The 27,481-nt window shown below is 52.6% G+C and overlaps 1 protein-coding gene, 1 long non-coding RNA gene and 2 other non-coding genes across 4 annotated transcripts; all 4 read right to left on the bottom strand.

Moving 5' to 3' along the window:
• Positions 1-367: 367 nt before the first annotated feature.
• On the bottom strand, positions 368-11,445 carry LOC136108458 (somatomedin-B and thrombospondin type-1 domain-containing protein-like). The gene is made up of 5 exons (XM_065850247.2): positions 11,186-11,445; positions 8,803-8,997; positions 8,124-8,202; positions 6,518-6,694; positions 368-3,061 (listed from the first exon to the last, which is right to left on the bottom strand). The coding sequence occupies exons 1-5, from the start codon at positions 11,421-11,423 to the stop codon at positions 2,944-2,946; spliced, it is 807 nt and encodes a 268-aa protein (XP_065706319.2). The 5' UTR covers positions 11,424-11,445; the 3' UTR covers positions 368-2,943.
• A 7,673-nt stretch (positions 11,446-19,118) lies between these two features.
• Positions 19,119-22,313, bottom strand: LOC139829238 (uncharacterized). Its single transcript, XR_011741645.1, has 3 exons — positions 22,052-22,313; positions 21,118-21,243; positions 19,119-19,690 (listed from the first exon to the last, which is right to left on the bottom strand). It is a non-coding gene; the product is annotated as an uncharacterized lncRNA (long non-coding RNA).
• LOC136108466 (small nucleolar SNORD12/SNORD106) lies at positions 21,315-21,405 on the bottom strand. The gene has a single exon (XR_010652395.2). It is a non-coding gene; the product is annotated as a small nucleolar SNORD12/SNORD106 (small nucleolar RNA).
• LOC136108465 (small nucleolar SNORD12/SNORD106) lies at positions 22,254-22,344 on the bottom strand. Its single transcript, XR_010652394.1, has one exon. It is a non-coding gene; the product is annotated as a small nucleolar SNORD12/SNORD106 (small nucleolar RNA).
• Between the last annotated feature and the right edge of the window lie 5,137 nt (positions 22,345-27,481).

Here is a 27,481-nt window from a genome sequence, read left to right as displayed (position 1 = left end):
CCGCCGCTCCTGCCCTTTCCCGCTGCCCGTTCCAGCCTGGGACACGGCCCCTCGCTCCGTGACACTCAGGACTTATTGAGTGAACTTACTCCCATGACTACTTACGACTTGGTGCTGTTCAGTGAAGCTCAGGGCTCATAGGGCAGTTGTGTAGTGAGGAACCCTTAAATATATTTGTTGTCCCAGGTTGTCCCAGGCAGTGAGCAGATGCGCTGCTCTGTTCCACCCCTGCAGTCCTCTCCTCTCCTCTCCTCTCCTCTCCTCTCCTCTCCTCTCCTCTCCTCTCCTCTCCTCTCCTCTCCTCTCCTCTCCTCTCCTCTCCTCTCCTCTCCTCTCCTCTCCTCTCCTCTCCTCTCCTCTCCTCTCCTCTCCCTCCATCTCCTCTCCTCTCCACTCTCTCCATCTCCTCTCCCTCCATCTCCTCTCCTCTCCATCTCCTCTCCCTCCATCTCCACTCCTCTCCATCTCCTCTCCATCTCCTCTCCTATCAGATGTGAATACTCTTGCATTCAAAAGGGGAAAACGTCCGGCCACCCTTCATGCTCTCAGACAGGAGCCCCGAGCACTCACAGACCAGGCTCAACAGCAGAAGGGCACAGGACTAGGCAAGCCAGAGCAGCATCGGCTTACACCACCAGCAGAATGGGCCAAGCAACCCCCATTTCTCAGACACCCTCTGCTCCACCTGTTAACGACTGAAATACAGTGCGAGGAATAAATCAAGAACTGGTTAATTGGTCTGAGGGCTGTTATGGAAGTGGCAGAAGGTGAAAGCCCATTAGTGCTGGCATCACCCTACACACCCTCCCAGCAATTCAGAAGCACACAACGAGTAGCATGGAAAGGTCACAACGGAGCTCCAGTAAAACACGCACTGAGCACAGCGAGTAACACAAAACCCAGTGCACACAAGCAGAGCGGTGCTGACCTCTGCACCAGCGAATGGGGACAAGAAACCGTGCACCTGTTGTCCAGCACGGACCAGGCTGTGGAACTCACGGCTGCACCTGAACTCGTGAAAAAAGGGCAATATTGTGACATAAACCGCACCATGGCTCCACCTTTCTTCCTTCCCAGGGTCAGTTTAAGATGTTTACAAGAGGCAGCCAGGCACATCCTGCCCTGAATGCGTGTCTGGGTGTCACTGGTGTCACAGCGAGTTGGGTACACGTGCCACAGGACGAGAGCAACCGCAGTGGGACCACAGAGCAGCAGCCTGGAGAGCCTGCACAGCCCTGCATGTCGACACAGAGCACACAGAACGGCCTCTGGGAATTAATCTGTTTCGCCCAGCTTGAGAACCACGGTGTCCAAAAAAGACCAAAATAAATATCTTCGGATAATGCTTTGTTTTGTGGTTTTAAACTGCAAGAGACGTATTTAGAGAACAGAATAATCTCTGCTGGTTCAGACTCTCCTTTCCTTTCTCACCTTTACACCTCCGCTTGCAGTATCATGACTATCACCAAGCAACTAATTTTATAACTGGAAAGGACTTCAGAAAAAACTTCAGTTAAAAAAAAAAAGGCAGTGATCTTTATATTTAAATAGTCAAAATACCCAAAATGAAGGATTAAAAAAATGAGGTTTGAAAAGCTAAAGATAACAGAGCAGTCTTATTTGTGGAGAAGTATTGCTAACTCCTACTGTTCCAGCAGACCGTGCTCAGCTCCTCTGGCCACCGAGCAGCAGCAGAAAGTTCATCTTCAGAGCAACGAGGGTATTTTAAGAACATTATGGGGGTTTTCTTGTTCTTTGTCTTTACCTTTGGCTTCTGAGCTTTCAGGGCACATTTTATGTCTTTTTTCCAAATGCATAAGGGCTCTTTCCTTGAAAGAGGCAGCAGCGCCTCGTGCATTCAGGTGACTGCAGAAGCCGAGACCCACATACCCCGACGCTCGGGGAGCTGATGGGCCCGAAGAGCATCCCACGGTGAAAATGGTCTTTTACCAGCTTCTGTTTTGAATGCAGAGGGAAATCGGTTGAACCGCAGGCTGGACACTACAGGTTATGGTGAAGAAATGCAGAGTTCTCTCAGGGCCTCTCTCCATCCCGTGGTGATGAGAGATTTCTCTACAACGGGCAACCACATGGCTCCTTCAGCAGTCGTTTTCAGTGGTTTTAAAGTGGCCCGCAGCTTCGCTTGGCTTTTCATCATTAAAAACGTGATCCCCAGCTGGAGAGCAGAGGGAAACGCAGGACCCTCAGCCGAGCCCCATTTTCCTTTCACACAAACCCAGCCCGCTGGTGCTTTGGCTGTGTTCGCTGCTCTCCGCATCGGGAGCCGCGCTGGTGCCCAAAGGTGGAGCTGCACGGCACAAGGGGCACAGCTCCTATCGGTGCTCAACAGGATGATTTATGGGAGACGGGGACTAAGCTCCTGGCTCCAGTGCTTGCTGTGGGAGACGCTCTCCTGTTGATACCCACTGGTGAAGGGTTTTGAGCGTTGCCATGGGAACGGTTGTCATCTTCAGGGAACAGCCTCTCCTCCGTGTGAGGCTGCCGTGCTGTTTACTGTGCAAAGCCATTCTTTTCAGGAGCGTTTTGCCCTGGATTTCCAACAGTGTCATCTTTCCCCAAGCCCAGGCTGTAGAAATTACGGTGGTTATGAAGATAGACAGTGATAAAGAAGTGACCAGGTCAGACGGGCGTCTCTGAGGGACGGATGGGCAGAAAGAGATCGGCACGTCACAGCCGGTCTGATTTCTTTGGAAATCAATGAACACACCAGGACAGAGAGGATTCGGGATGCCCTGGTACAGACAGCATTGTCATTGTTCAGTCATTGTTCCGGCTGTGGTTCCTGCCGCTGCCACACGTCGGTGCCACACGAGCCACCAGACGCCGGTGCCACGCGAGCCACCAGACACCGGTGCCACGCGAGCCACCAGACGCCGGTGCCACACGAGCCACCGCGGCGCTCCCTGGCTGGGACTGTCAGAGTCAGATGAACAAGAAGCTGTGAACCGAAGGACAGGAGCAAGTGTCCCGCTGGCGGATTCTCCTCCAGGTCCCCTGGCATTGGGGGTTCCCGACCGCCTGCCAGTGCAACAGCTGATCCCTGGAACAGTCAGAAGAGGGAGAAAGTCAATGTGCTGCAGGGCAGCCGCTTGTACAATGAGGGCTTAAATCACCCAGTAAATACCATTTAGTTTGCTAATATCGATTTTCACTCCATGAACCCAATTCTGCCTTTCTACTGCTGTAAAGAAAAAGCAACCACAGTGACCCCCATAGGATTCTAGTAGTGTGAAGTAAAGCCACGATCAGTCCTCACAGGAACACGGGACTGGAAGACCCCAGAGCAGCCCACACTGTAGGTGTTAAGTCCGAAAGGATTGACAGAAACATCCCCTCGAGGTGCCCGTCGCCGCATGCAATGACTCAAAGCACACGGGTACCCCCTGACTCCATCCCCTCGAGGTGCCCGTCGCCGCATGCAATGACTCAAAGCACACGGGTATCCCCTGACTCCATCCCCTCGAGGTGCCCGTCGCCGCATGCAATGACTCAAAGCACACGGGTATCCCCTGACTCCATCCCCTCGAGGTGCCCGTCGCCGCATGCAATGACTCAAAGCACACAGACATCCCCTGACTCCTGCACTGAAACACCTGACTGGTTGCAAAGTGAGCAAAACACCTCTTTCTCCACTTCTGTTTTGAACATCATGCTCCCCTGTGGGGGTGCTCACGGGTCTGTTAAGCAGAAGATCAGAAAACCCCATGTTTTGTCTCAGGCAGCCCATCCATTGACCAGAACTGAACAGAGAAACGTCCCGTTTAAACAACCGAGCAGATCCACAAGCAATGCTGGCCTAACAGCCACAGACACTGAAACTGTGCTGCAGCACTGTGCCCCTTTCCAGACTTAACGTGGAGCGGTTCAAGGGAATTCCCCACACCAGCACATCCCAGCCCTGACCTTTGCAGAAGCACAAATACCAACCCGGATCAGCTCTTGCCCTGTGTAGGGAGCTGCCCACAGCACAGCCCAACCCACCCGTAACTTCTGCTTGTTTCACAGTTCTGTGGAAACTGGAATCATTGCTCCAGCTCCACAAAGATAACCCTGCCCTCGCTTTAGTGAGACGTCGTGCTCCAGAGCAGGGTTTACGCATCACACATGGTTGGAAAAGGTTCACTGTCTTTTTCAAAATACCAGAATCTGCAGAGGGAGGATTAGGATCTGAGATAAAGCAGACTGTGCACAGAGCAGCCCCATTCCCTTCAGAACGCTGGGCTGCAGCCGCACCTTTAAAAGGCTTTACTCCTAAATACACAAGATAAACCTGCTTACTCTCATCCTGCTGGTGGGAAAGGCTGACTTCACTATAAACCAAGTCAATCCATCCTCTCCCTCCCTCTGCCCCACAAGCATGGGCATCAACTGCTGTGGTCTGGACATTTATGTGCTACAAAGGCCACATCTTGCTCCAGGTGATGAAGAGCTTTACTTGTAGATCTTTCAGAAGATGATCCAAAATTAACAGATCAGTTTCCCAGCTTGATGCTCTGCCTTGTTCATCTCATAACCTTCTTGAACAAAGAAGCCAATGCAAGCCCTTGGATGATCCAGCTATCCTCACCTGATGGCCACAGATCTGGTCTTAAATCAGTGACTTTGGGAAAACTCCTGAGCCTGCACAAAAGGGGTTAAAATGAACTCGCATCTTCTACAGAGTGGGAGACAGGTGGAAGGCACAGATTAACAAGCATCTCTCTTTAACTTGAAGCATTTATAAGCCAGACTCCACTTAGACACAAGAAGATAATTAGGAAATACTCATCAAAATATACCAGCATTGCTGAGTTTATTTTAAACTCTGTCAGATGTTTTCCTTCCTGAGAGTCACTCTTGGAACAATATCTCGGGGAGCTAAACACTGGCACAAGCTGCTGAACTGACAGGGTGAGAAGCGCAGCACAGGCTCGGCGTGGGTGGCACGGCAGCAGCTGCGGATGCTGAGGATGCTGCGGATGCTGAGGATGCTGAGGATGCTGCGGATGCTGAGGATGCTGCGGATGCTGAGGATGCTGCGGATGCACGGCCAGCCCCGCAGGGACACGGGCCGGCAGGAACGCAGGTCCGTGGCATCGCCACCGCGCTGAGGTCACCCACAAAGCGCCCACATCTCCCTGGCAGGGCAACCGGCAGAGTTACGCAAGCAAAAATTCAAAACGGAGTCCATCACCACTGACCCCAAACCCATTACCGCTGCCCCTCTCCAGCCTTCGAGCTGCCGACCCTGATGATCAGACCATCATTCCTAAGGGACATAGTCCCATTTCGTCTGTGCTCCCATTCCACACACAGTGCTGTTCACCAGGTCAGGTGAATGAAAATGTCCCCCTCTTTTTGCAGCCAAATGAGGAAATGAATTCCTGAATATATTTTTTATTTCACTTAATCTGATGTTACTGTCTGGCTCCAGGGTTTCAGTAAAATAACATTACTGCAAGCTTTCATAACCATTTACGTGTTGAATGCAGGTAAAAGCTACTCCCACCTACACCAGTTAAGATTCAGATATAGAAGGAAAAAAAGCTTTTGGAACCTTTGTACATAAGAAGCTGAGGCAGGGAAGGAAAAGGCTCTAACATGACCTCCTCTCACTAAAAGCCTGAGACAAGCCCCGACTCAAAATGCCGTTAGTCGTAGTTCTGGTAGCGCAACGCATCCTGTGCTGGAGGCCTGACAGTCTTACTTCAGAGTTGCTAATTCAGATGAACATGCTTATTTCAACATTTCTAGAAAATACAAAAATAGCCCTGCCCAGCATTGCCAGGCAATGATCTGCCAGTTTCATAGGATGCCTTCAACAAACTAACAAGGGGGTTACAAGTATGCGGATAAAAGCAACGCAGAAAGTGCTCCTCAGTGACCAGGTCAGAGCCCTGTGAGCCAGGACCCTGCTGCCGGCTCTGCCGCAGACGTGTTCTGCAGCCTCCAGCCGGTCCCTTCATCTTCGCTGGGCTCTGCCCAGTTCGTACAACCCGGGTGGTCCCCATCAGTCACCCCAAAGCTGCTTCAGCTTTCCAGGGAAAGGATGCTGAAAGTGCAAAGATCCAACAGCACTTCTGTCCAGCCTCAGGTGCCAGCGCACGCCCCAAGTCCCTAAGCCAGATGTCACTCACCAGAAGGGTCACTTGTACAAACAAAATCCCCAGTGCTTAAAAATCAGGAACAGTTATGGTTTTACTTGACACCTGTCAGGATGTCAACCTTAGGGGCATGGCTGGAGCGTCGTTACAACAAAAAACCCGTGCCACTTAAAAGCCACTGAGATTGAGCAGACTGGGTGCGAGGAGGCCCACGCTTCAGTCCTGGCTCTGCGCTGGTTAAATACCTGAGCTTCACCAGATCATTTCATCTCTGCAAGAAACTCACGGTGTGCGACAGAGACTAATTAATGTATGTACAGAGAGCTGTGTGTAGTGCGCTGTGAAACGGGCAGCAGCCGATCAAGGGAGAAGAACGAGAAATTCAACACAAAACCAAAAGCAAAACCTCTTACTTTCTGCTTCCGCTGCCGTCCCCGTGACAGTGCAGACGTGCGGAGTCCCAGGCCGGGCGCTGGCACTCCACGCAGGCGGTGTGGCCCTCCCGGAGGTACAGCGTCCAGCGCGTGTGCGGGCGGTGGCTGCGCAGGCAGCCCGGGGCGACGGCCGCGAGCTGGAACTCCACGCAGTACCTGCAACCAAACAGCTGAGGGGGTCAGCTCGGCAACCGCAACGGCCGAACCGGGGCAACGCACGGCGCTGGTTGAGACAAGACCCACAAAACCCACACGGGACCGCAACGGCCAGGCCGAACCGGGGGAACACACATTGCTAATTGAGACAAGACCCATAAAACCCACACACGCGTTCAAGGTCATAAAAACCAGACCATGTGGTATATCTGAGTTTTGACAAGGTTAAATGGGAAATAAAGCTACTCTGCTGGTGTTTTCAACTCACATATCAAATAATAGCAGTTAGTACCGGCATCTGTTTTTCAAACAGAGACACAGACTGGTCAAGCATTTGACTAAAGCTGAAAAAACAACCAACAGATGGGTCTTCTGGTTCCAGGTCTGGTAACCCTTTTCTGAACCACACTTTCTCCATCACCTGCTCTCAGTTACTTATAATAGGTTTTGCAGCTGAACTTGCAACAGGAGCCAAGATTCGGTCTGTAAAGGTTTTCCTGGTGACGACCTCCCTCCTAAGTGAGGTTGTCACGTGTCGGTGGGAGAACCACCAGATTGACACAGCACTCCTGTCCTCCGCACTTCGGCTTTTAACCAAACCTGGGAGGAAAGCCCCAAAGAACCGGTCTTGTTTGGAGGGGAAAACCAAGGAAGTTCGGTAATCACCTATAAACCCGGAGAACTGGGTTCTAGTCTAGACTGGCTGTGCATCAGTCATGGGGGTTTCCAAACACCTCCAAGCAGCTCACGGACCATGTGAGCAGTTTGCTTCCTCGTCTTATCAGAGGGCACGAGCAAGGGTAGATACGTGTGCGACGGAGCTGTGCTCATGGTTTTGGATTTAGCGGGGAGAAGGCTCAACTAATGAGCAGTTCAAGGAAGGCTCAGAGTGGACAGACTCTCCTTCCTTCAGCAACTTCAGTGAGGGGGATGGATGCAGCCATGGCCTATGGAAATACTTATACACTATACACACAACAGCACCTGGGGAAATAAATCAACAAGTGCATGGATACCTAATGCTGCAAGAGCAGCTCTGGGAATTCCACACAGCATTTACAGGAACGGCAGCTCTCAACAGGAACAGGGAAACCACCAGGGACTGCAGCAAGGGAATTCACACCATCTATGTAAAAAAGGGGAAGCTGCACCAGATTCACACTGGGAAGAGCTGAAGTGAATGGTGGTTGGCTTTTTGGTCACACAGCCTCAAAGAGCAGCAATGCCGCGCATGCAGAGCCGAATTTCAGTCTTGTACTGGCCCTGCACCAAGGCAGCGCCGCAACGTCCCGCTGCACCGCGGATCCGGCTGCCCCGAGGGGAGAGCGGCCCCCTGCGCAGTGAGGTGGCACCCGTCTGCTGGGCAATGGCAGCGGGACCCAAACTGCAGCCAGAGAGACACCACGGGCAGGCTGAGCCTCCAACTCACCCTGTTCTGTCATTGCCATCAGCTGCAGCTCTTTTCCTCCTTGCTTTTCCAAACCCTTCCGTCGTTATTAATGCTGGGACTGCGTATATCAAAGAGAAAGAGGACATAGCGTAAGTGGCAATACTGTACTCAGGCTGTTTACATCTGCAAAACCGTAAAGACGGGTCTTTAATGTCAGATTTATCTGCAGCAGGAGAGGAAAAAATTCTAACTTTGTATTTTCATATTACTGGTGACCATCAACCATTTCACTAAAAAATAATCTGCGTTTTTGCCAGATCTTGGCCTGAGCAGAGTGAGCCCACTTACCAGGGACACCCAAAAGACAGGGGGAGAGGCAATGCTCACTTAATACCGACTCCCAACGGATCTGAACAAACCCAAATCAGGCTTTTCCTGCAGAAACCAGCCGGAGCTCTCCTGTGCCCGTGCCCTGCTCCAGTGCACAGAAGTCATACCTCGCTTTTGATGGATATTGCCCCTTCATGACTTTTTGCAGATGACTCGTAAAAATACATATAGACATACATATATTAAAAAAAAAAAGGAAAAAAAGTGTGCTCAACACCCACTTCCAGAAGTTTTAAACAGGCATAAATCTACCAACTCTGCTGTGGGAGATTTACACTTGCATCAGTGAGATGGCAACAGGCCCGTAATGCTTTTGCAGGGCACTCACCCAGGGCCCGTCCGCACTCCGCCCCGGGTGTGCCCGGGTACCGCAGGCAGCCGGCCCTCTCCTCCAGCGCCGGGCAGCGCTCCCCGCCGTTCCTGGGCTCCCGCAGGACGCGTCTCCTGCGAACACGGTACGTGGTCCTGCAAGGCTCCGCGCAGCCACTCCAGGCGCTCCACTGCGACACCACGCAGGGGACAGCTGGAAGAGCAACAAAGCGGGACGTGGAAGCTTACAGAAAAGACAAAAGTGAGGTGCTTTTCCAGGAGAGACGCTTTCTGACACAGTACAGTACAACCTTGTTTACACCTTCTCGCTGCAACCTCCTTCAGCTACCCCGCCACGTCAGGGAATCCACAGACCCACCATAGCCCCCCACTCTGTACGTGTTGGAACCAATCCCAAAATGTTTTGTGGATGTGACGCGTTACTTTAAATTTAGAGAACCTGCACTAAGTAACGCTTCAAAAATCTTCACAGCACTGAGCATCCCATCCCTTCCTGCTCTCACACGGTACCCACTGTGCTGGCTTCCACCAAAGCCCCTGCGAGTCTGCAAGAGGCAAACTGCACACGGGTGGAGAAATCTGACCCACGACTCTGAGCCCAGACACCAGGAATTCCTCAGTGCTCTGAATTCAGCCCCACTAGTGATCTACCGCTCGATTTAAACGTGCAGCCGAGCCGTTCAAATCCACTAAGAGCCACTACGCTTGATATCTTGCAGGACCAGATATTCGCACTCTGATTTACAGAGGCATCCAAAAGCCTGAGTCCCACTGATTTGATTGGGGGTTAAGCTACTAAACACTGTTGTGAATCCTGAGCAGCTCGAGCTTGATACCTCAATTTATTCTCCCATGCAATACAGATAACCCCTAATTACTGCATTAATTTCCTCTGAAACTGCCCGTCTTTAGAAACTTTAGGAAGAGCTTTCAAAAGCTATTGCTTTTCTTCTTTGTCTGAAGTCACCACAAACAGCTTTTTAAACCTATTCAAAGATTAGGAAGTAAATCAATTACCTAAGTAATTGAGGCATTTCATATTTGCAGCAATGCACCACAAAAAACAGACTGCATTGGGTTGCAGGTTACCCAGCATTATAATCCTTTTGTGCATCTCATTTATTTGGAATCTTCTGCTCTTTTCAGTTTCGTTTAGCATCAGATATTAATGCCCTTGCCTTAATATTTTGCTTTACGAGTCAGTTTGATAAATTACCTCTTTAGTAGCGGGAGGAAGAAAACTGCTGAAAAGAAAGGCCAAGTGACAAAGGCAATGCAAGTCAAAGTGGAAATGGGTCCCTTACATCCAGCACAAAGGAATCACAAGCAATAACACAGGATGAGCAGGATTCTGGGGCCGTAGTACTGAGGAGCACCCAACAGCCCAACCATGATCAGACACCAAAGGTGCTGTGGCACCCAGCACCACCACCCTGCCCTGACACCCCGACACCCGGACAGCCACGCTGCACCCCCTGCAGACCTGGGTGGATGGTTTATGGGAGGCAGGTCCATGGGATCCCGCGGACGGCACTTCGATGCCTGCTGCTCTCTGCTGCCTGTCCTCATTCACAGACACACGCTTGCTTAAATCACTTTGGAATGCATTTATTTCCCACCCATTTTCCAGCTCTCTCTTGAAAGCAAAAAGGCAATTAAATCACGGGAAGGTCTGCCTAGAGCAAAACGCTGCTAAGACACAGCTATACAGGCTAAAAAAAAGCATTATGTGAGAGGATAAGACTGCTTGAGGATGCTGTTTGAGGGAAGGGAATATAAGATTGCACCACTCACTAAAATGACTGATCTCCTTAATTCACATCCGCGTTTTGGCAGAACGCGTTTACGGACGGAGTGCTGCTGTGCTCCCCGGAAGGCAGCGCCGCCTGGGGACCCCGCGCTCGGCAGCACGAGCACCGTGGTCGAGGCTCTTGCCAGATCAAAAGCTGAAGCTGCAGTCACACGCTGCAGCTCTCCATGCCTTTTGCACAGATGCGCAGATTAACATGAGCAACAGATTTGATCTGGCCCACAGTAATCCAATCCACAAGAGACAAAGGGATTGAGGGATTCTCAGTCAGCAAACATCCTATTTCACATTTCCGTCTTGTACAAGCGCAGCATCCTGACGCCACCTGCCCAGGGGCGGCCCAGGAGACCTCAGCACAACCCAGGTGTGCAGCCAAGGGTGTGCAGCATCCCCGCCCCGGCCACCCGCATCCCCGCCTGCAGCTCCTCGCCTTTCGCGCAAAGCCGAGCCGGCGGCGCTGTCGGGCGGTCAGACCGGCGGGCAGCCGGAGCCCCGAGGGCAGGCAGGCGCCGCTCGGCTCGGGAGGCAGCGGGACAAGGCGGCCCCGGGAGCGGCCCCGCCAGCCACTCACCTGGGCAGGTCTCGGCGTAGTCGTGGCAGCAGTCGAGGGTGCGGGCACACGCCTGGTCGCAGTAGCAGGGCCCGCGGGAGCCGTCGGGCCGCCGGCCGTGGCTCAGACACGCCGGGTCGCGGCCCGGGCAGCACAGCCCGCGGGCGGCACAGCCGGTGGCAGCGCGGCGGGGCACGGCGGGCAGCACCGGCAGCACCGGCAGCGCCAGCAGCGCCAGCACGGCGGCCCAGCCCGCCATGGCGCCCGCCCCGCGGCGCTCCCCGCAGCCCGGCCCGGCTGCACGGCGCCGGGAGCGGGCGATAAGGGGAAGGAGCCGGCCCGCCTCCCCGGGCCCCGCCGCTGAACGGGGCGGGCCGGGCGGAGCCGCAGCCGGCGGGGTGAGCCCCAGGGCGGCCGGCGGGACCCCTCTCCCGCCCGCACAGCGGGGTGACCGCGGGCTGCTCTTCACACAAATACCCTCTTCTCCTGACCCTACCCTAACGGGGCTTTGCCTTCGCTTTCGTGGCACCTGACGATTCCCGTGCATCTGACAGTTGTATCTCTGCAGACTTTTAAAACTAAGGGGTGTAATTCCTGCACTGACTGCTAGCACTTGCCAGCCAAATTAGCAGAAAGATTATAATCAAAAACAAATGGTAAAAGAGACCAGGGTTTTGCCAGATTTGACCCCAGCATACCCCAGGAACCACTAAAATCCTACAAGTACTTCATTCCCACTACAGCAGCTTGCGAGGAGCGCGATCCAGCTGGCTGTACTGCCTCTCGACACAATTACTCTGACTTTTCTTACTTCCAAATGCAAGAAAGCTTAAAGTGATTAGAGCTGCTCCTGTGAATTATTGAGCTATTCAGTAGGAAGCTAAAGGCTTTACCGTAACTTTTTATCAGACAGACTCGCTCTCACATATTGATCACAACAGATGTTATACCTTGCTGAATACCGAAGTGGGATTTATAGAACCCACCCACTGATTTCTTGTGACTGATTTTGCCGTTGCACCAGCAGTGGGTATGGGCAGAGCATTCCTACTTCAGGGAGACTGCAGCAAGGATGCTTCTAGAAAACCAGAAGGTGATGTTAGAGGACAGGCTGACACCATCGTGTGCGAGGCAGGAGGCACGGGAGCGGAGCAGAGCTGGTGCCGCACCGGCTCCGGCACAGCATGGTAACACATTCCAGAAAGAGAAGAAATAAGAACTTCAGCTTCTTTGTAGGTCCACAGATGTCTGTAGCAAAAGACAGAGGTCTCATTTTCTTGGCAGTGGTCAGATACTGTCACAAGTAACAAATCCTGCAGCGGGCAAGAGGCGAAAAGGCCAGGGGAGGAAAGCAAAGAGCACTAGGAGGCCATGGGGTCTAGGAAGCAGAAATTTAACAATACCAGGTGTTAATTCCAGCCTCTGCCAATGAGTCACTCACTGTGACCACCGCGGGGAAAGTCATTTAATCAATGTGTGTCTCATTCTGGATCTAGAACAGGAAGAACATTCCAAAGGAGGTTGCATTACTCAGCTCATTAGTCAACACAAACCAGAGGCCCGTGCGACTCGTGTGCAACGGAGGGTTGGTAACAGAGGGCGCTTCCCAGGTGTTTGTTCCCAGCGCAGACGCTGCCGTGCTCCAAGTCCTCCTGCCAACCATTGTTGGGGTAGGAAGAACACATTCATTATGAGCCTTATTATTCTGAGACACAGAAAACTGCAAAGCATCCACAGAAAGACTGCAATTTTGACCAACCCTGTGCTGTTAGGAAAGCTGGACTTTGGTCCAGATGTCTCAGCAGGGTTTATATTCAAGCCACCCCCACCTGAAGCTCTTGGGAGCAAACTCTGTTGCTCATCTCCCATGGCCAGTCCGAAAGCAGTTGTTCTCCCATGTTCTAGTTTGACATCATCCTAAGGGATTTTTTAGGGTTTGTGGGGATTTTTCCCCTGAGAGGCTCCAAAGATGACGTTGTTAAAGAAGCCAAGGAAAACATGGACCAAGCCATGCCAGACCACATCAGCCCAGCAACAGATTTCTTGCAAGACAACTGCCAAGTCTGGAAGTGGGACTTCTGGCCCTATACAGAATCTTGGAGACAAGCAGGTGTGCTTTACAGAAAGGAAACGTGGCTGGTCCATCTTACGAGGAGAGGCTGAGCAGCAGGACAGTTGCAGGGCTGCCCTCGGCAGCGGAGAGCATGTATTCCAACCTATGGAACACCAAAAGGCCGCTCACCAGGGCAGGCGGAAACGCAGCTTTATCTGCTCGTTCAAGCCCAGCCGCTGCCCTGGCTGGCCACGCTGCGCTCTTGCTCCCTCGCTCATTTTCCTTTGCTTAATTAAGCAGCACTGTGCTGGAGCTGCCACTGACCCAGTTCCCAGAGGCCCTCCTGACCCCTCATTAACTGGAGGGGTGGGAGGATGTCACAGATGGAAAGTCCCTTCAAGGGACAAAGGGAAGCTTACTCTCACGTTCACTCTGGGTGGTTAATCAGTGTCCCTGCTCGCAGCACAGGCTGATCCACCCATCAGTGCAATGGGGAACGCTGTCCAATACCAGCCTACCAGCCCCTCAAATTTCATTTTGCCATAACTTCACACACACACAAAAGCAGCCTGTATAGGATTTACCAGGCTTTTAAAAAGGATTTACCCTATTCCAAAGTGTTCACCCCTTTGGCTCTAGCCATCTGTCATCTACTAATTCATAGATCATTGCAAATGCATTAGGACAGCACTATTTTCTTTGTTCTGACTTTACAGAGCCCCTTGCACTTTGTGTCCCTTGTGCAGGACCCGGATTCCTGTGCTTTCTGCAATAAGGAAACTCACAGAGCCATCGGTACGCAGGACAAAAATAATGAACATTTCTGGCTAGAGAGTCTGATTTTACATTCCATGGTCACAACCAGGTCTGTAAAAGCACAGAGGGAAAGTAGCCAAGCAAGTGATCTGATTTCTTGGAGCTGATTTCTAGAGGCACACAGAGGCCACAGGAGCCAGGCTGCCCCCTCGTTCAGACCCTTCGAGGCTGTCACAAAGGATGCTCTGCTCGCTCATCATATTTCAGCAAGAAGCACCATGAGTTCACACAAGCTTTCCAGAACACGACACAAACAGCAATGGCAACAAAGCTTGTCCAAGAGAAGGCAAAGAGCAGTATTTCCCCCTACAATTCTGCTGCTGGGAACAGGTACCAACTTGAAAGTGAATTTCTGCAGCAGTCTGTCCTGTGTTCTCCTGCCCTTCCTGTCTCGTGCCCAGAGCGTGCAAGGACACACTTCCCCAGGCTCTGCTGGTGAGCAGCTTAGCACCCGTGGTCCTGCACAGGCTGTGTCCTGCTGGGCATGGAGGAGCCCGGGAGGAGTTCCAGTTGCACACAGCAACTTCATTCTCAGCTTTATACATCAGCAGGGAAGCAGAGAAACCCCCAGAAACGTTTTCTTCAAAGAAAAGCTGGGACAAATGATCACGCTTCCTACAGCTAACTATTCCAACAGCAAAACTCCAGACCCAGGACATCCAGCAAGAGGCAGAGACTTTTTGGGACGGCTTGAAACCAGGGACTTTGCTCTAAGCACAGGCAGCACTTGTACAAATCAAAACCAGATCCCAGTTCTCATCACCTCTCCAGCCTTCAGAAGCTGAGCTCCGAACTTGCCACTATGTAAAAACCTTCCAGCCCTTTTTGTCCTATCCCATCACATGTCTGGGGATATCCACCTTCATTAAATGATGCTTCAGCACCCTCTGAAACAGGCTGTTTCATTTTTAGCAGTGTTTACAGTCAGACACGAGCCATAGATTCCCTCTTGCTCCTCTGGGGCTGCTGCTCTGGCATTTGCTCGAACCGGAGCCAACACGGAGAAGACAGAACCACCACCGCGAACCCAAACTGCCCTTCGCTAACCCTCCCTTTCAAACCGCCCCTTGTGCTGTGCCTGAGCGATCGGGCAGAATAGGGCTGAGCTGGCCTGACGGCAAGGCCAGAGCCGCTGCTGTGGTTTTACGCTCACAGCACTTCTGACTCTGTAATTTGCTGAATGTTTTCCTGCCCCAGATCCTTCCCGCTGTGTGGCAGATAGGAAAAAAGCCTCATGCTCAGGAAAAGCAGGGAACACATGCAGAAACACCTGGTTGTCTCTAAGGGTTTACCCTGCCTGGCTGTTCTATTAAAGCCATTCACCCGAGGTTTTATTGTTTGTTTCATTCAAGTGTGTTTCATTCATTCACTTCATTAACTCCCTTCCCCGTGGCCTGGCAGCAGGAAATGTGAAGCATCTCAGCCCTTCATCCCCTCCCAGGCCCTGAGGATGCTGCTGTCCCCGTTCTGCCAGCCCAGCTCCCAACAAATGAGCTCAGCACATGAGCTCCTTCCTGCGACAGCTCTGTCCACAGACGTCATTTCCACGGGCTGGTGCAGAGTGTCCTCTTACCCCTTCTCAGAGCTGACCTGACCACACCAGAGAGCAGGGACTGCGATTTGAGCTCAAACTGCTGCTGCTAAGCAGCTAAATACTTATTCATCCACTAGAAAAGCTGCACTGGATCAAAACAAAGACCTATGTCCCCCAGTATCCATCTTCAACAGTGGCTGACAGCAGAATGCCCAGGAGAGAATATAAGATAGGCTGAATGTATAGTATTTCCCCAGAATGCTCTCACGCTTTGGTAATTACACCTCCAGGATCTCCTGATGGTGGTGCCTATGCCTCCGTCCATGTCTTACACAGATTCTCTCTCATCTCGTTTCAAGCCCGTGTAAACTTGCAGCAGCCAGAGTCTCTCCTAGCAGCACGCTGTGCTACACACTGTACAAAGTTGTTTTGAACATACTATCAGCTAATTTAATTTGAATCTCTAGTTCTTGTATTGGGAGAGACACGGAACAATCAATTCTCATTCACTTTCTCAAGGCCACTCAGGATTGTATAGATCTCCATTGAACTGTCCCTTGATTCATGTCTCCTGCTGGCGGCTGGACGCAGGGACAGTGCCACCGTCCCAGACTGTCTCGGCAGCTCCTCTGTTGATTTCTGTGCCACAGTTGCATTGCTAACACCAAATTCCTCACTCACCTCGCAGGTCCTGCCTCTCTCGAGTCCTTCAGGTTAGCTGGCCCTTGACAACAGGCAAAATTGCTGCTGGGAACGTGCCAAGAAACTTGGGCTGAACAAGACACTGGGTGCCATCCCACCACTGCAGCAGGGCTGGCAATGAGGACAGAAGAGTCTATGGCTGCAGAACATCTGTTAAAACCACTGGATGCTGTAGGAGAAACTGCTGAAAGAGTCTTCCCCTTACTGCCCGAGTTCCCTGAAATCTGGATCTTCCCAGAGTAATCACAATATGAAGTTTTGCTTCATTGCTGTCTGTGGTAACATCCAGGCTGTCAACACAGCTGATGTGTTGGATAACCAATCTACCACTGAGCGGAGATGGGGGCAGAGGAAACAATGCAAAGAGTAGAAGCAGCAAGGAGTAAATGGACTGTTGCCATCCCATAACCTAACGCAGCCACAAACGGAAGGGTCTAAAAAGAATATCATAATCACCATGCAGTCAAAAAGATGCCTGTGACTTTGGGAATACAAACGTTAAACCTCTCACTGTGTATGAAAACATGTCTATTAAAAGCAGCATCAGACAGCAAAATAAAATATGCTATTTTCCCCTCAAATGTTCATGGCACCAAGAAACAGAGCTCTTTGAGAAAAGTAAACATCTGCTTAAACACGCCAGCCCAGTGGGTGACTCCAGATTTCAGCTTTACAAAGTCACAGGAATACATACAGCATCGGCTGTTCCTGCTGTGACTGATGGAACTGACAGTTCTGCCTTCGTCCTCCTTGCCCTGCTCAGCAGAACACGAGCTCTGGACACGCTGTGATCACCCTCTGCCGCCCCTGAGCGCTGACAGGGAGCTCCCTGAGCAGAGGAGCAGCTGTAAGCCCTGTCCAGAACACCCCTGCCTTCACACCCCCATTCCAGACGCCAGCAGGCACACAGGAACCGACCAGTGCCTGCAGCAGTCAGGCAAGTGCCGGCCAGCAAGTGCCAAGGAGGGCTCTGAGGAGGAGCTGCAAAGTGCTTTAAATTTACCATTAATCCCTACCCCCACCCCCCGTCTTTTATCAAAGGGCTGTATTAAGAGATTTTTCACAAGTGGGATCTTACCTCATGGTTGGTAAAGACAATAGTTTGATGGTTTCTCATTAACTGGGAGGCTTACTTCATTACTTGGCTGTAACACAGTTGTACTAGCAAGTCCATTGCAGCTCACGTTTTTGAATAGCTGACGGTTACACACAGGAGTATTACCTGAGTTCGTAACACACCGCACTGCTGAGAGCACACAGCTGCCCACAAGCAAGTTCAGCCTGATCTCCATTATCAAAGGTGCTTTGAGAAGCAACAGAAGGTAGAATATCCCATGTTAACAGGAGAAAAAGAAGTTATGGTACTGAAGAACATGGTTCTGGCTGGTGTTGAACAGCTGGGCCTACTGCATATCCTCGTTTTCCTGAAACTGCCCGGACACTCTCGGTAAAGGTGGCCGTGCTCTCAGGCAGTGGCCTCTCAGCTGGTGTTTGGCACATATAACCCATCAGAAGCTTTCACAGGCCCAGAACCAGCACCACAGGACCCTTTAACAGCTGCCAGGTGGCCCCGCTCCTTCAGGAAGCTAACGAGGCTGCAGGGGGACTGATTTTCAACCCCATCCCTAATGCACATACCTGCTGTGCGCCTTCCCAATAGCAGCACGTGGGGAACAGCTACTTCATTCATTAAGCCCGGGGTTTGAATTAGAACCTGCTGAGACACTTGCAGATTAGTACTTATTGCAGTTCTGCACATCAGCTTGATCTTAAGGGGCTATTTACTTCATTTGCATTGCCAGCAGGGTGTACAAGTGCTACCAGACCAGGACCCGCATCAGACATCTGCCACAGCCTGTTTGCGCATCATGCAGACACCGCTCCTGACTGCCAGGATGATGGCCGTGGCAGATGGAGAATGCCTTCTCCCTCCCTGCAGGGCCCTCACCGCCCCCAGCCCCTCCAACGTGTGCAGACATCGCACAGCACAGCCACTTCGACATATTTTACTGCTACTGAGGCCAAGCGTGCAGTCAACTGCAATCCATCTTAGGGCTCTTCACTGCCTCTCTGCTATTAGGAAATTATGTATTGAAAAGGCCTCTGGCTTCCTCTTGCTTAGTGGCTCCATACTTCAGCACGTATGTACCATTTGTATTCCATTCTCCTGCACTGCAAACCTGGAAGCTTGCTAAACACCATCCAGGGGAAGGCTGCAGGGTCTGAATGAGCATCTGTCACTAAGTCTCTCTAGCCAGAAGCAGAGTTGTTCCTGCTATCTGAACACCCTGCACGAGGGAAACATCCAAATCCTCAAAGGCTGGCATCAGCTTCCCTCCCTTCCTAGACCGCTGTCACTCCTCTGCAAGACTCACATATGGAAGAACTTTCCTGAGAACACGCTGATCTACACCTCTACCAGGCCAGCTAAAATCCCCACTGAACCATGTTCTACACCAGCTGCTCACCTCACAGGATCCAAGGGAGAAGCTGAGCGAGAACCCTTGTCCAGAGTCCAGAGGCAAAGTGCAGACTACGCCTCTCCCTTTGCTCCAAAGACAGACCTGTTGTCAACACTCAGCACCCAGCGTCACCTACAGGGAACTGTGTCCTGGTGACACTTGCTGCAGCACAGCAGTAGCCACAAGTCTCAAAGCATTTCAGATCAGGGCATGTGAAGCTGTATCGCCATGGGATCACACCCATCTCCCCCAGCTTGAGGCAGCAGGCAGCCCCATGTAAACCATCACTACACAGAAACACCGTTGCCATCCAACTCCCAAAAACCAGCACAAGATCCAGAAATTGGCTGTTAAAACACATGTAAAGACTTTCAGTCACCAGCAGAATTAATCCAGTACTCAAGATTTTATTAAAAATAGGTCCTAAACAGTACAGAAACACATTGTATTGCAGCATCCAAGACGGGCTGTCCCCACTTCACAGCCTGCCAATGACACATTACTAAAGATCTCTGGATGACAAAGGGGAGTCCAGACTGGAATCCTCCTTCCCCTTACACATAAAGCCATCCTCCCACACTTGACAACTCCTCTCTAATGAGAGACTGGCTTATTTTTAAGGCTTGTGGGAAGATAACATTAGCTGTCAGGCAGTGGACACAGCCCTTGCAGACAAAAGCATTCAATTACATTAATGTGCAGCAAGTTCCAGAATCCATTACAATCCTCATACCACGGAAAAGAAAAATATAACACCATCCATCTCTAAGCTGGCAGGACACCAGCTCATCACTCCTGCTAGCTGAGACCAGAGCTGTTGCAGGGTGATGTAAATGCTGTAGCTTGGACAAGGGATCACAGGTAGCAGCATGGAGAGGGACACCGTTAACAGGAGACAGCTTTCTGCGAGCGCACTGAAATCACAGCAGGGCCCAGGACAACTTCCGGCACATCTCAACCTGTTGAAAACAGCCAACATTTTGTCAGTCCACCCTACCGCAAACAGCAAATATACAGCTTGCAAATCACACCCCCCACCCCCAAAACCTTTCAAACAGCAAGGGTTGCTCTGCAAACAGCAAACACTTCTTCACTGCCAGGCACTCCACACAGGACGTGCCCTTACAACTGCATTGTGGGAGCTGTTAGAGTAGTACCTGAGAAAAACCTGGGTATCTGACTGAGCAGTGAGTGCCAGGGTAACACACCCTGTCAGCTCCACCATCTGACAGGGACAACTTGCATTCCTTTTGAGGTCAGGAGTGCCATACAGAAAGGTCACACAGATGCTCTTCATCAATGCAGGCTACCAAGGAGACTTCAGCCTCCTTGGAGACCAGAGCTGCACAACAGGCACCGAACAGCAACACAAGGCTGCAGCTGACGAGAGCCAGTGACAATAGCTGTTTATCCAATGAAGTTTTGTTAAACACATTTTCTAGAGCTCTAGTGAAATCATCATCAAACAGCCAAGTTCTCAGAGACGGCACATCGTTAATCTTTTGTAGAAAAACAAAAAGAACACCAATCCCTCTCTCGCAAACAGAATTGCTGGAAGCTTTGATCAACACTTCTCCAAGGCATTGAGAAACTCCCATTCAGAGGGGTAACGGGTGGGGGAACCCAGGACACAAAACCAAAACAAACCCACCACAAAAAAACAAAATCAAGACCAAAAGCTCCCTGACTGTGTAAGCAGCACCCCCCATTTTGACGTTGAAACAAAAAAGCTATGTTTATGCCCTTAAATGGAAACCCATCAGAGCTCTCTCCCATTTACTTGAGATCTTTTGAAAGCAAAAATTCTTTCACTTTTGATCCTCAAGTGTTCCACTCGTCAGACAGTGTCACAACGTGCTTGTGTATGCGCAGACAACACCCTCAAAGCGGCAGCAGTAATGTGGTTTCCCTGCCATTGCAGTGCAAGGACAAGTACCCTCAGTATACAGCCACATAATGAACTGAAGTACTGTGCATCTGTGGAATCAGTCTGGCTAAAACACAAGTTCGCATCAGCACTGCCAGTTTGTTGGGGAAAAACGCCTGAAATCATCACGACAGATGCTCTTCAGCTGAACATTAAAAGGCAATCAATTACATTTGAAAAATATCCACGTCCGTAACAACTGACAAGGTGTTTCCCTGCAGGAAAGACAGTAAAAGTAAGCTGAAGTAACTCAACAGGGTTGATATGCAGGTCCAACACTTGAAAGGGTCCCTGCTTCAATGCTCAAACCCATTCACCTGTCACGTCTCCCAGGTCAGTCACCTTTTAAAGCACTGCAGAAGCAATTGCCTCGCAGAAAGGAGTTTGATTCTTCCCTCCTACTCCCCTCTTATTTTTTGTTTAATTTAACCCAGTGAACACAGCTGGATCAAGACTTACCCTTCTTTCTTGCCAGAGGGGCAAATATTGTGGAGCAAAGCAGGCAACTGCCCTCATCACACAACTGGTCAGAGCCCTCACATCACATCTCCCAAGGCCCAACATCTCCTCTGCCTTCGCAGAACCCTGCAAGTAAAACCAAAGGCAACAGTCAGCACCAGGCCCTCCCAGGGTGCAGGACACAGAAGCACTTGCCCGCTGGTGCATCAGACACGATCTGGCTTGAACAGCAAGAAATCAACACTGTCGCTCTGATGGGGAAAAAACTGAGTCATCACTTACACCAGCGCGTCCCCAGTTCCGTGGTTGCACACCCGCGCCACGCTCCCCCCGCCCCGCAGATCCCAGGGACCGAGTGACCTGACAGCAGAGGAAGCAGCAAAGCCACGCACGCGCAGCCACCGCTCAACGCTCTAGGATCTCAATCCCCTACACTTCCCCAAGTTGGCCAGCAAGGGGCAGGGCAGACAAGATTCTTCCAAAGGAACACGCCGCAGCCAGCATGGCTCCTGTCCCTCGCTGGAGCAGCTGCTCTGAGCAACTATCACCCACATGTCTCCATGCAGGGTGTCCTTAAACCAGCAGGACAGAGCTGTAAACCATTCTGCTCCAGCTCAGCCCGCACTGGCACAGCTTGCAGATTCCTTACCCTGCTGGTTCCTGCTCACTTGCCACACCGGCCACTTTGGAAGTGCTGGAACAGGAGCAACAAGAGGCACAAAGGGCCTTGTCGCAATGCTTCCACATGAGGAAAGCCTCCACGTTTTTACCTTTGCAATATCTAGGCTAATGCTCAAACCTACAAGTCAGTCAAGTCTCCAACCACAAATACTCTTGGAAGCAACTCCCTTGCCAAAAGGTCTTGCGTGTCCCCCTGCCTTTATTTTTTTAATTTAATTTAAACCAGTGAGAAACAGTTATTTTAAGGACTTACCATTCTTACTTGCTAGAGGTTCAGGCATGGTGGAGCAAACCATTAACCACCCTTATCACATAATTTGTCTGTCAGCTACAGCCATCACATCACGTCTCCCAGAGGCCCAACATCTCTGCTTTTGCAGCACCCTATGAGTAAAACCAAAGGAAACAGTCAGCACTGGACCCTCCCAGGGTGCAGGACACGGCAGCACTTCCCTGCTGGTGCATCAGACACGATCTGGCTTGAACAGCAAGGAATCAACACTGTCGCTCTGATGGGGAAAAAATTGAGTCATCACTTACACCAGCGCGTCCCCAGGAGTTCCGTGGTTGCACACCCGCGCCACGCTCCCCCCGCCCCGCAGACCCACGGGCTCAGAGGGAATTAATGCAAACCCTTCCCCAAAAACAGCTGCCTGGCTGGCATACTCAGCAGGCACATGGGGCAGGGGAAACACCTATGTATGGGGCACGGCTAAGCCGGATATAATAGAAGCAGGAGTCGTGTGGCCTGTCCCGTGAGCGCGCTGCACACCCACCAGCACCGAAAGCACCGGCCCCAGCACCCCTGTGTTCCCAGCACGGCCCAGGCCCCAGCCCGCCAGCCAGGGACCAGCCGTAAATCCACTGCCCCTCCCAGGCCACAGATTCCTCACCTGCACCTCACACACAACAGGAGGGAGAAGGCACGAAGGGCCTGGCCGCACGGTTTCTGCGGGAGGAAACCCCTCAGCCACCGGCTGTACAGCACTCAGGCTGGCGGTCAAGCCTACAGCCTCCAGGGACACCAACCTCACAACGCACTGCGGCAGCAATTCAATAATTTTTTCGAAAAAGTATACAGGGATTTCTAAACCAGTGACACGCTCGGTTACCCCAAGCACTCACCGCTCCCGCCGGGTGAGGCCGGGCCGGCGCCCGCATGGCGGCGCAGACAGACCCGCCGGAGAGGAAACGAGTGAGGCCGGCCCGGCCCCGCCCGCGCACAGCGGCGCCTCCCGCCGGTGCGCCAGACGCGATCCGGCTTCAACTGCGAGGCGTCAACAGTGCCGCTCCGACGGGGAAAGAAGCGCCATGTCCACCAGCGAGCCCCGGGCGCCCCACGGCTGCGCTCCCGCCTCCCCCCGGCCGGCCCCGGGAGCTCGTGTGAGACCTGCCCGGGAAGGACGGCCGCTCACGGGAGAACACCGCAGGAGCCCGGGGAAGAGCGGCCGGGAACGCGGCCCCGAGGCCGAGCAGAGGAGCCCGTGCCGGCAGCGGCCGCTCGCCCGGCGGGGCCGCAAGGCTGCTCAGGCAGGGAGGTTCACCAGGAACGGGCAGAGAGGTAAAACTCGGTCCCTCCACGCCCCCAACCGCCTTCCGAACCCAGCCACAAACCCGCACCCACCTCACCACGCCGGAGCAAGAGGCCGAGCGGCCCCCAGCGTGGCCCTTTATAGCGGCCGCGGGCCCGCCCCGTCCCACCCGCGCCGCGGCGGTGGGCGGGCCCGGGCGCCATGGCGGGCGGTGCCGCGGGCGGGCGCAGGCGCCGTGTCGAGCGGTGGCGCTCGGGGGGGTCCCGTTTCGCCCTGTTTTGTCCTTCCGTTCCCCGCAGCCGGGCCCTCGCCCCCGGGGAGGCGCTGGGTCGGGTGTTCCGCTCCAGCGGGCTCGGCGCCGGTGCAGGCGCGGCGGGCGTGAGGCGCGGCCGGGCCGCCATTTCGCGGCGGAGGGCAGGGCGGGCGCTCCGCTCGCCGGCCCGCTCAGCTCATGGCGGCCGCGCCGGGCCGGGCCGCGCCTTCCTGTGGGGAGCGGGGCAGCCAGGCCCCGCGGGTGCAGCCCGCTCAACCATGGCTAGCGGGGACCTGCTGCACGGCATCCCTCGGTGCGCACTGAAGTATTCCCAGCACGGAGCGCCTGCAGCTGCTCCTCCTCAGGAGTCAGCCGAGCACAGCGTTTCATCCCTTCCCGGAGGTCACCGCAGCAGGAGGTGCCGCCGTATGGTTCAGGATGTTGTGCAGGCCCTGGGGACAGCAGGAGCTCCGGTTGCTGGAGCGGGACCGGCTACAGATGGGGTTGAAACGGAGTGAGAGTTGAAGAGGCCAGGGGACGGGGGAGGGCAGGAAGCCGTGAGCCAGTTCTGCATCGGCAGGGCGGCCTGCGGGCTGAAGGCAGGAGATGAACAACCCCGGGTTCTGCAGCAGGCAGCTCTGGTCTAGACTGGCTCAAAATGAGGTGCTTGCTCCACATTTGGGGACGATCTGTGTGTGCGGTGCACGCTGGTTGTGCAGGGGCACGGGGCAGAGCTGCTGAGCCGTGCAGCGTCCGCGGGTCGTACCCGTGCTGCAGCAAAACAGCCGCTTTGGGATCAAGCATCTGCTCGCTAAGCAGGGACTCAGTGACAAGGGAACCAGGTGAAGCTCATTGCAAGGTGAGAACACCCTGTGGGACCCGCGGAGGGGCCGGTTCAACGACGGTGCATGGGATGTCACGAGAACAAGAAAGGGCACGTAGTCAATTTGTTGATTGGTTTGCAAACATACAGCCAACGCTCTCAAATCTAGGGAGCCACATGAGATATTTTAGGCACTGAAATGCGTAAGCCTGTCTTGTTTTATTCACCTCCTTGTATAGCACTATCTACAGACATACATACTGCGACTACACATATAGGCCTTATAGCATGTTTGTTGTAACACTGCATAATTCAGCTACCATTAAAATGCGTTTTCCAAATTAAATGTGTTTGTAGGTGACTGATTCTTGAAAGCACTTATCAGACAGGACTTGTGGAATAAATCTCTATCCCATTAATCCGAGTTCCAAAACACCAAAAGATGAAAAATCAAAGGAAGGATATTTTAAGAGGATTACACGGAAAACTAATCTTGTTACACTGCAAACCCATGTCACATGTACAAAGCTAAAGGAACTGCAAATGTCATTGGTGTTGCCAGGCTTGGCAACGAAGGGAAAATGTGAAGGTCTGGGATGTTAAACAGCTGCAGTGCAGCTTAGTATCAAATTTATTTGATTTCACTGGGGTTTATTCTCCTTGGCAGAACAGTGCTGAAAATCTCTTTAGCTAGATGAGTTCTTCAGCTCAGCCAGGGCTCATGGGAGCAAGACTCGTTGACCTCGGGAGGTTCCTCAGGAGGCAGCAAGAGTCAGAACACCCTCAAGTCCAAGTTGGCCTTGTTCTTCACTTGTAGGGGGAACCTCTGCCCCAGGGCATTGCTGTGCAGAGCAGCCCGCCTGTGCAAGCTTCGCTTCCCCGCGGCTGAGCAGGACCTCGGCGTCTCACCCGGGACAGCTGCGCGCGCTGGTGCCACAGGGCGGTGATGGCTGGCAGCAGCACACTGGGCTGGTGGTGGCACAGGATGGTGACAGGTGGCAGCGGCGCGCTGGGCTGGTGGTGGCACAGGATGGTGACAGGTGGCAGCAGCACACTGGGCTGGTGGTGGCACAGGATGGTGACAGGTGGCAGCGGCGCGCTGGGCTGGTGGTGGCACAGGGCAGTGATGGCAGTGGCGCGCTGGGCTGGTGGTGGCACAGGGTGGTGACGGCAGCAGCGCGCTGGGCTGTTGGTGGCACAGGGGGGTGATGGGTGGCAGCGGCGCACTGGGCTGTTGGTGGCACAGGCAGCCCTTCCTTACATTTTCTATATGTGGCATGAAACCCAAGCTAATGTGCAGTGAGACTCATATACAGGAGCTCCAGCTCATTCACTTGCAGTCAAAAGGTTTCTTAAGATCAAAACCAGAAGCAGACAGTTCAGAGGAAGCACCCGAAGAGGTGGTGACTTGCGGAGGGCGCTTTGCTCGCACCCACAGATGCGATTCACTCCAGGACTGGCCTGCCGGGCCGCTGCCGTCACACAATTGCACCGTCACCTCAGCTCTCTGCCAGGTGTATTCTTTGGAGAACAGTTTAGTATCTGTTGAACAAAAGTGTCACATAAAGAGGAGACAACAGAAAAAGCGAGTGATTGTAGTGCTCTAGAAAAGCACTTTTTAATCCTAGAACTCGCTTTGGCTTACCAATAACCCCCCGTGACCCGAGCCTTCCCCTGCGAGCTCTCGGACACAGCACCTCCAGGTGACAGATGCGTTCCAGAGTGCTGAAACACAGGTGTCTATGGCAAAGCACCTGGATGAAGGTCCACGTGAAACACAGGATTATCAATAAATGAATGCTGCAAAGTAGTCACACTAGGCTCTAGTCCCATCCAAAGAGAAAACTCCTAAGCAGCAGCCGATAACCACAGGGAGATGATTTACACCACTATCAACGCGGTGTCTGCTCTGCAATGTAAATCGCCTGGTAAGTAGTTTCTAAGTGGTAAGAATTTGCAATACAAAGCCTCAGCCTAGCAAGTTTCTTTTAATTTTCAAATGTACAGCATTTTAGTTCTACAAATGTAAAAAAAAAAAACAACAAAAAAACCAAAAAGCCCAAACCAAAATAAAAAAAAAAAAACAAAACCCAAAAATCTTTACAATTTTTTTTTTTTTTGCATTTGTAACGATCAAAACCAACTTGATTCAATAAAATTTGGTATGAGGTTAATGTGGCCCAATTGCTTTTGATAATGCAAACAAAACGGCCCAGACACTTAGGCTGGAGCCAGAGTGACCGCAGCGACGGCTCCCCGCGTCCCCACGCGCACACCGAGCGCAGCGACTGCTCCCCACGCTCACAGCACCGGACGCGCACAGCGAGCGCAGCGACCGCTCCCCATGTCCCCACGCTCACAGCACCGGACGCGCACAGCGAGCGCAGCGACCGCTCCCCATGTCCCCACGCTCACAGCACCGGACACGCACAGCAAGCGCAGCGACCGCTCCCCATGTCCCCACGCTCACAGCACCGGACGCGCACAGCGAGCGCAGCGACCGCTCCCCATGCTCACAGCACCGGACGCGCACAGCGAGCGCAGCGACCGCTCCCCATGCTCACAGCACCGGACGCGCACAGCGAGCGCAGCGACCGCTCCCCATGTCCCCACGCTCACAGCGAGCGCGGTCCCATCCGGACGGTGCGCGGTCGTGTGTCAGTCTGCGCTGCCAGGTCCTGTTGCTAGAGGGAAGGTTTGGTTTTCAGTGTGCCCCCCAAATCACTAAGTGCCAGGCAAGGTTACGACTCAAAGTACAAGCGAACAAGGAAACTGAAAAGTAGGGACTTAAGCTTTGAAATGATACCAACCTGTCGTGCCAGGTTTCTCGTCATAATCACAACTTTAGTTTAAGCTCCATTAATACAGTTGCACTAACACACTGTGGCACAAATAACAAAATGTACCCACGTTACTTTTGAATTTCCTTGACCTTGCCAGGTTTTCACATCCTCCACATTACTAAATAGTAGTTATTTATATGTAATTGATAACCATTGTACAGTTACTCCATAGCTTTACAATACTGCCCGTACTATATCACAAGCATTACAAATCCTATAAAAAAGCAGCCCC

This window comes from Patagioenas fasciata, chromosome 16 (assembly GCF_037038585.1).
Source record: "Patagioenas fasciata isolate bPatFas1 chromosome 16, bPatFas1.hap1, whole genome shotgun sequence".
Taxonomy (NCBI): Eukaryota; Metazoa; Chordata; class Aves; order Columbiformes; family Columbidae; genus Patagioenas; species Patagioenas fasciata.
This window is presented reverse-complemented; position numbering and strand designations above follow the sequence as displayed.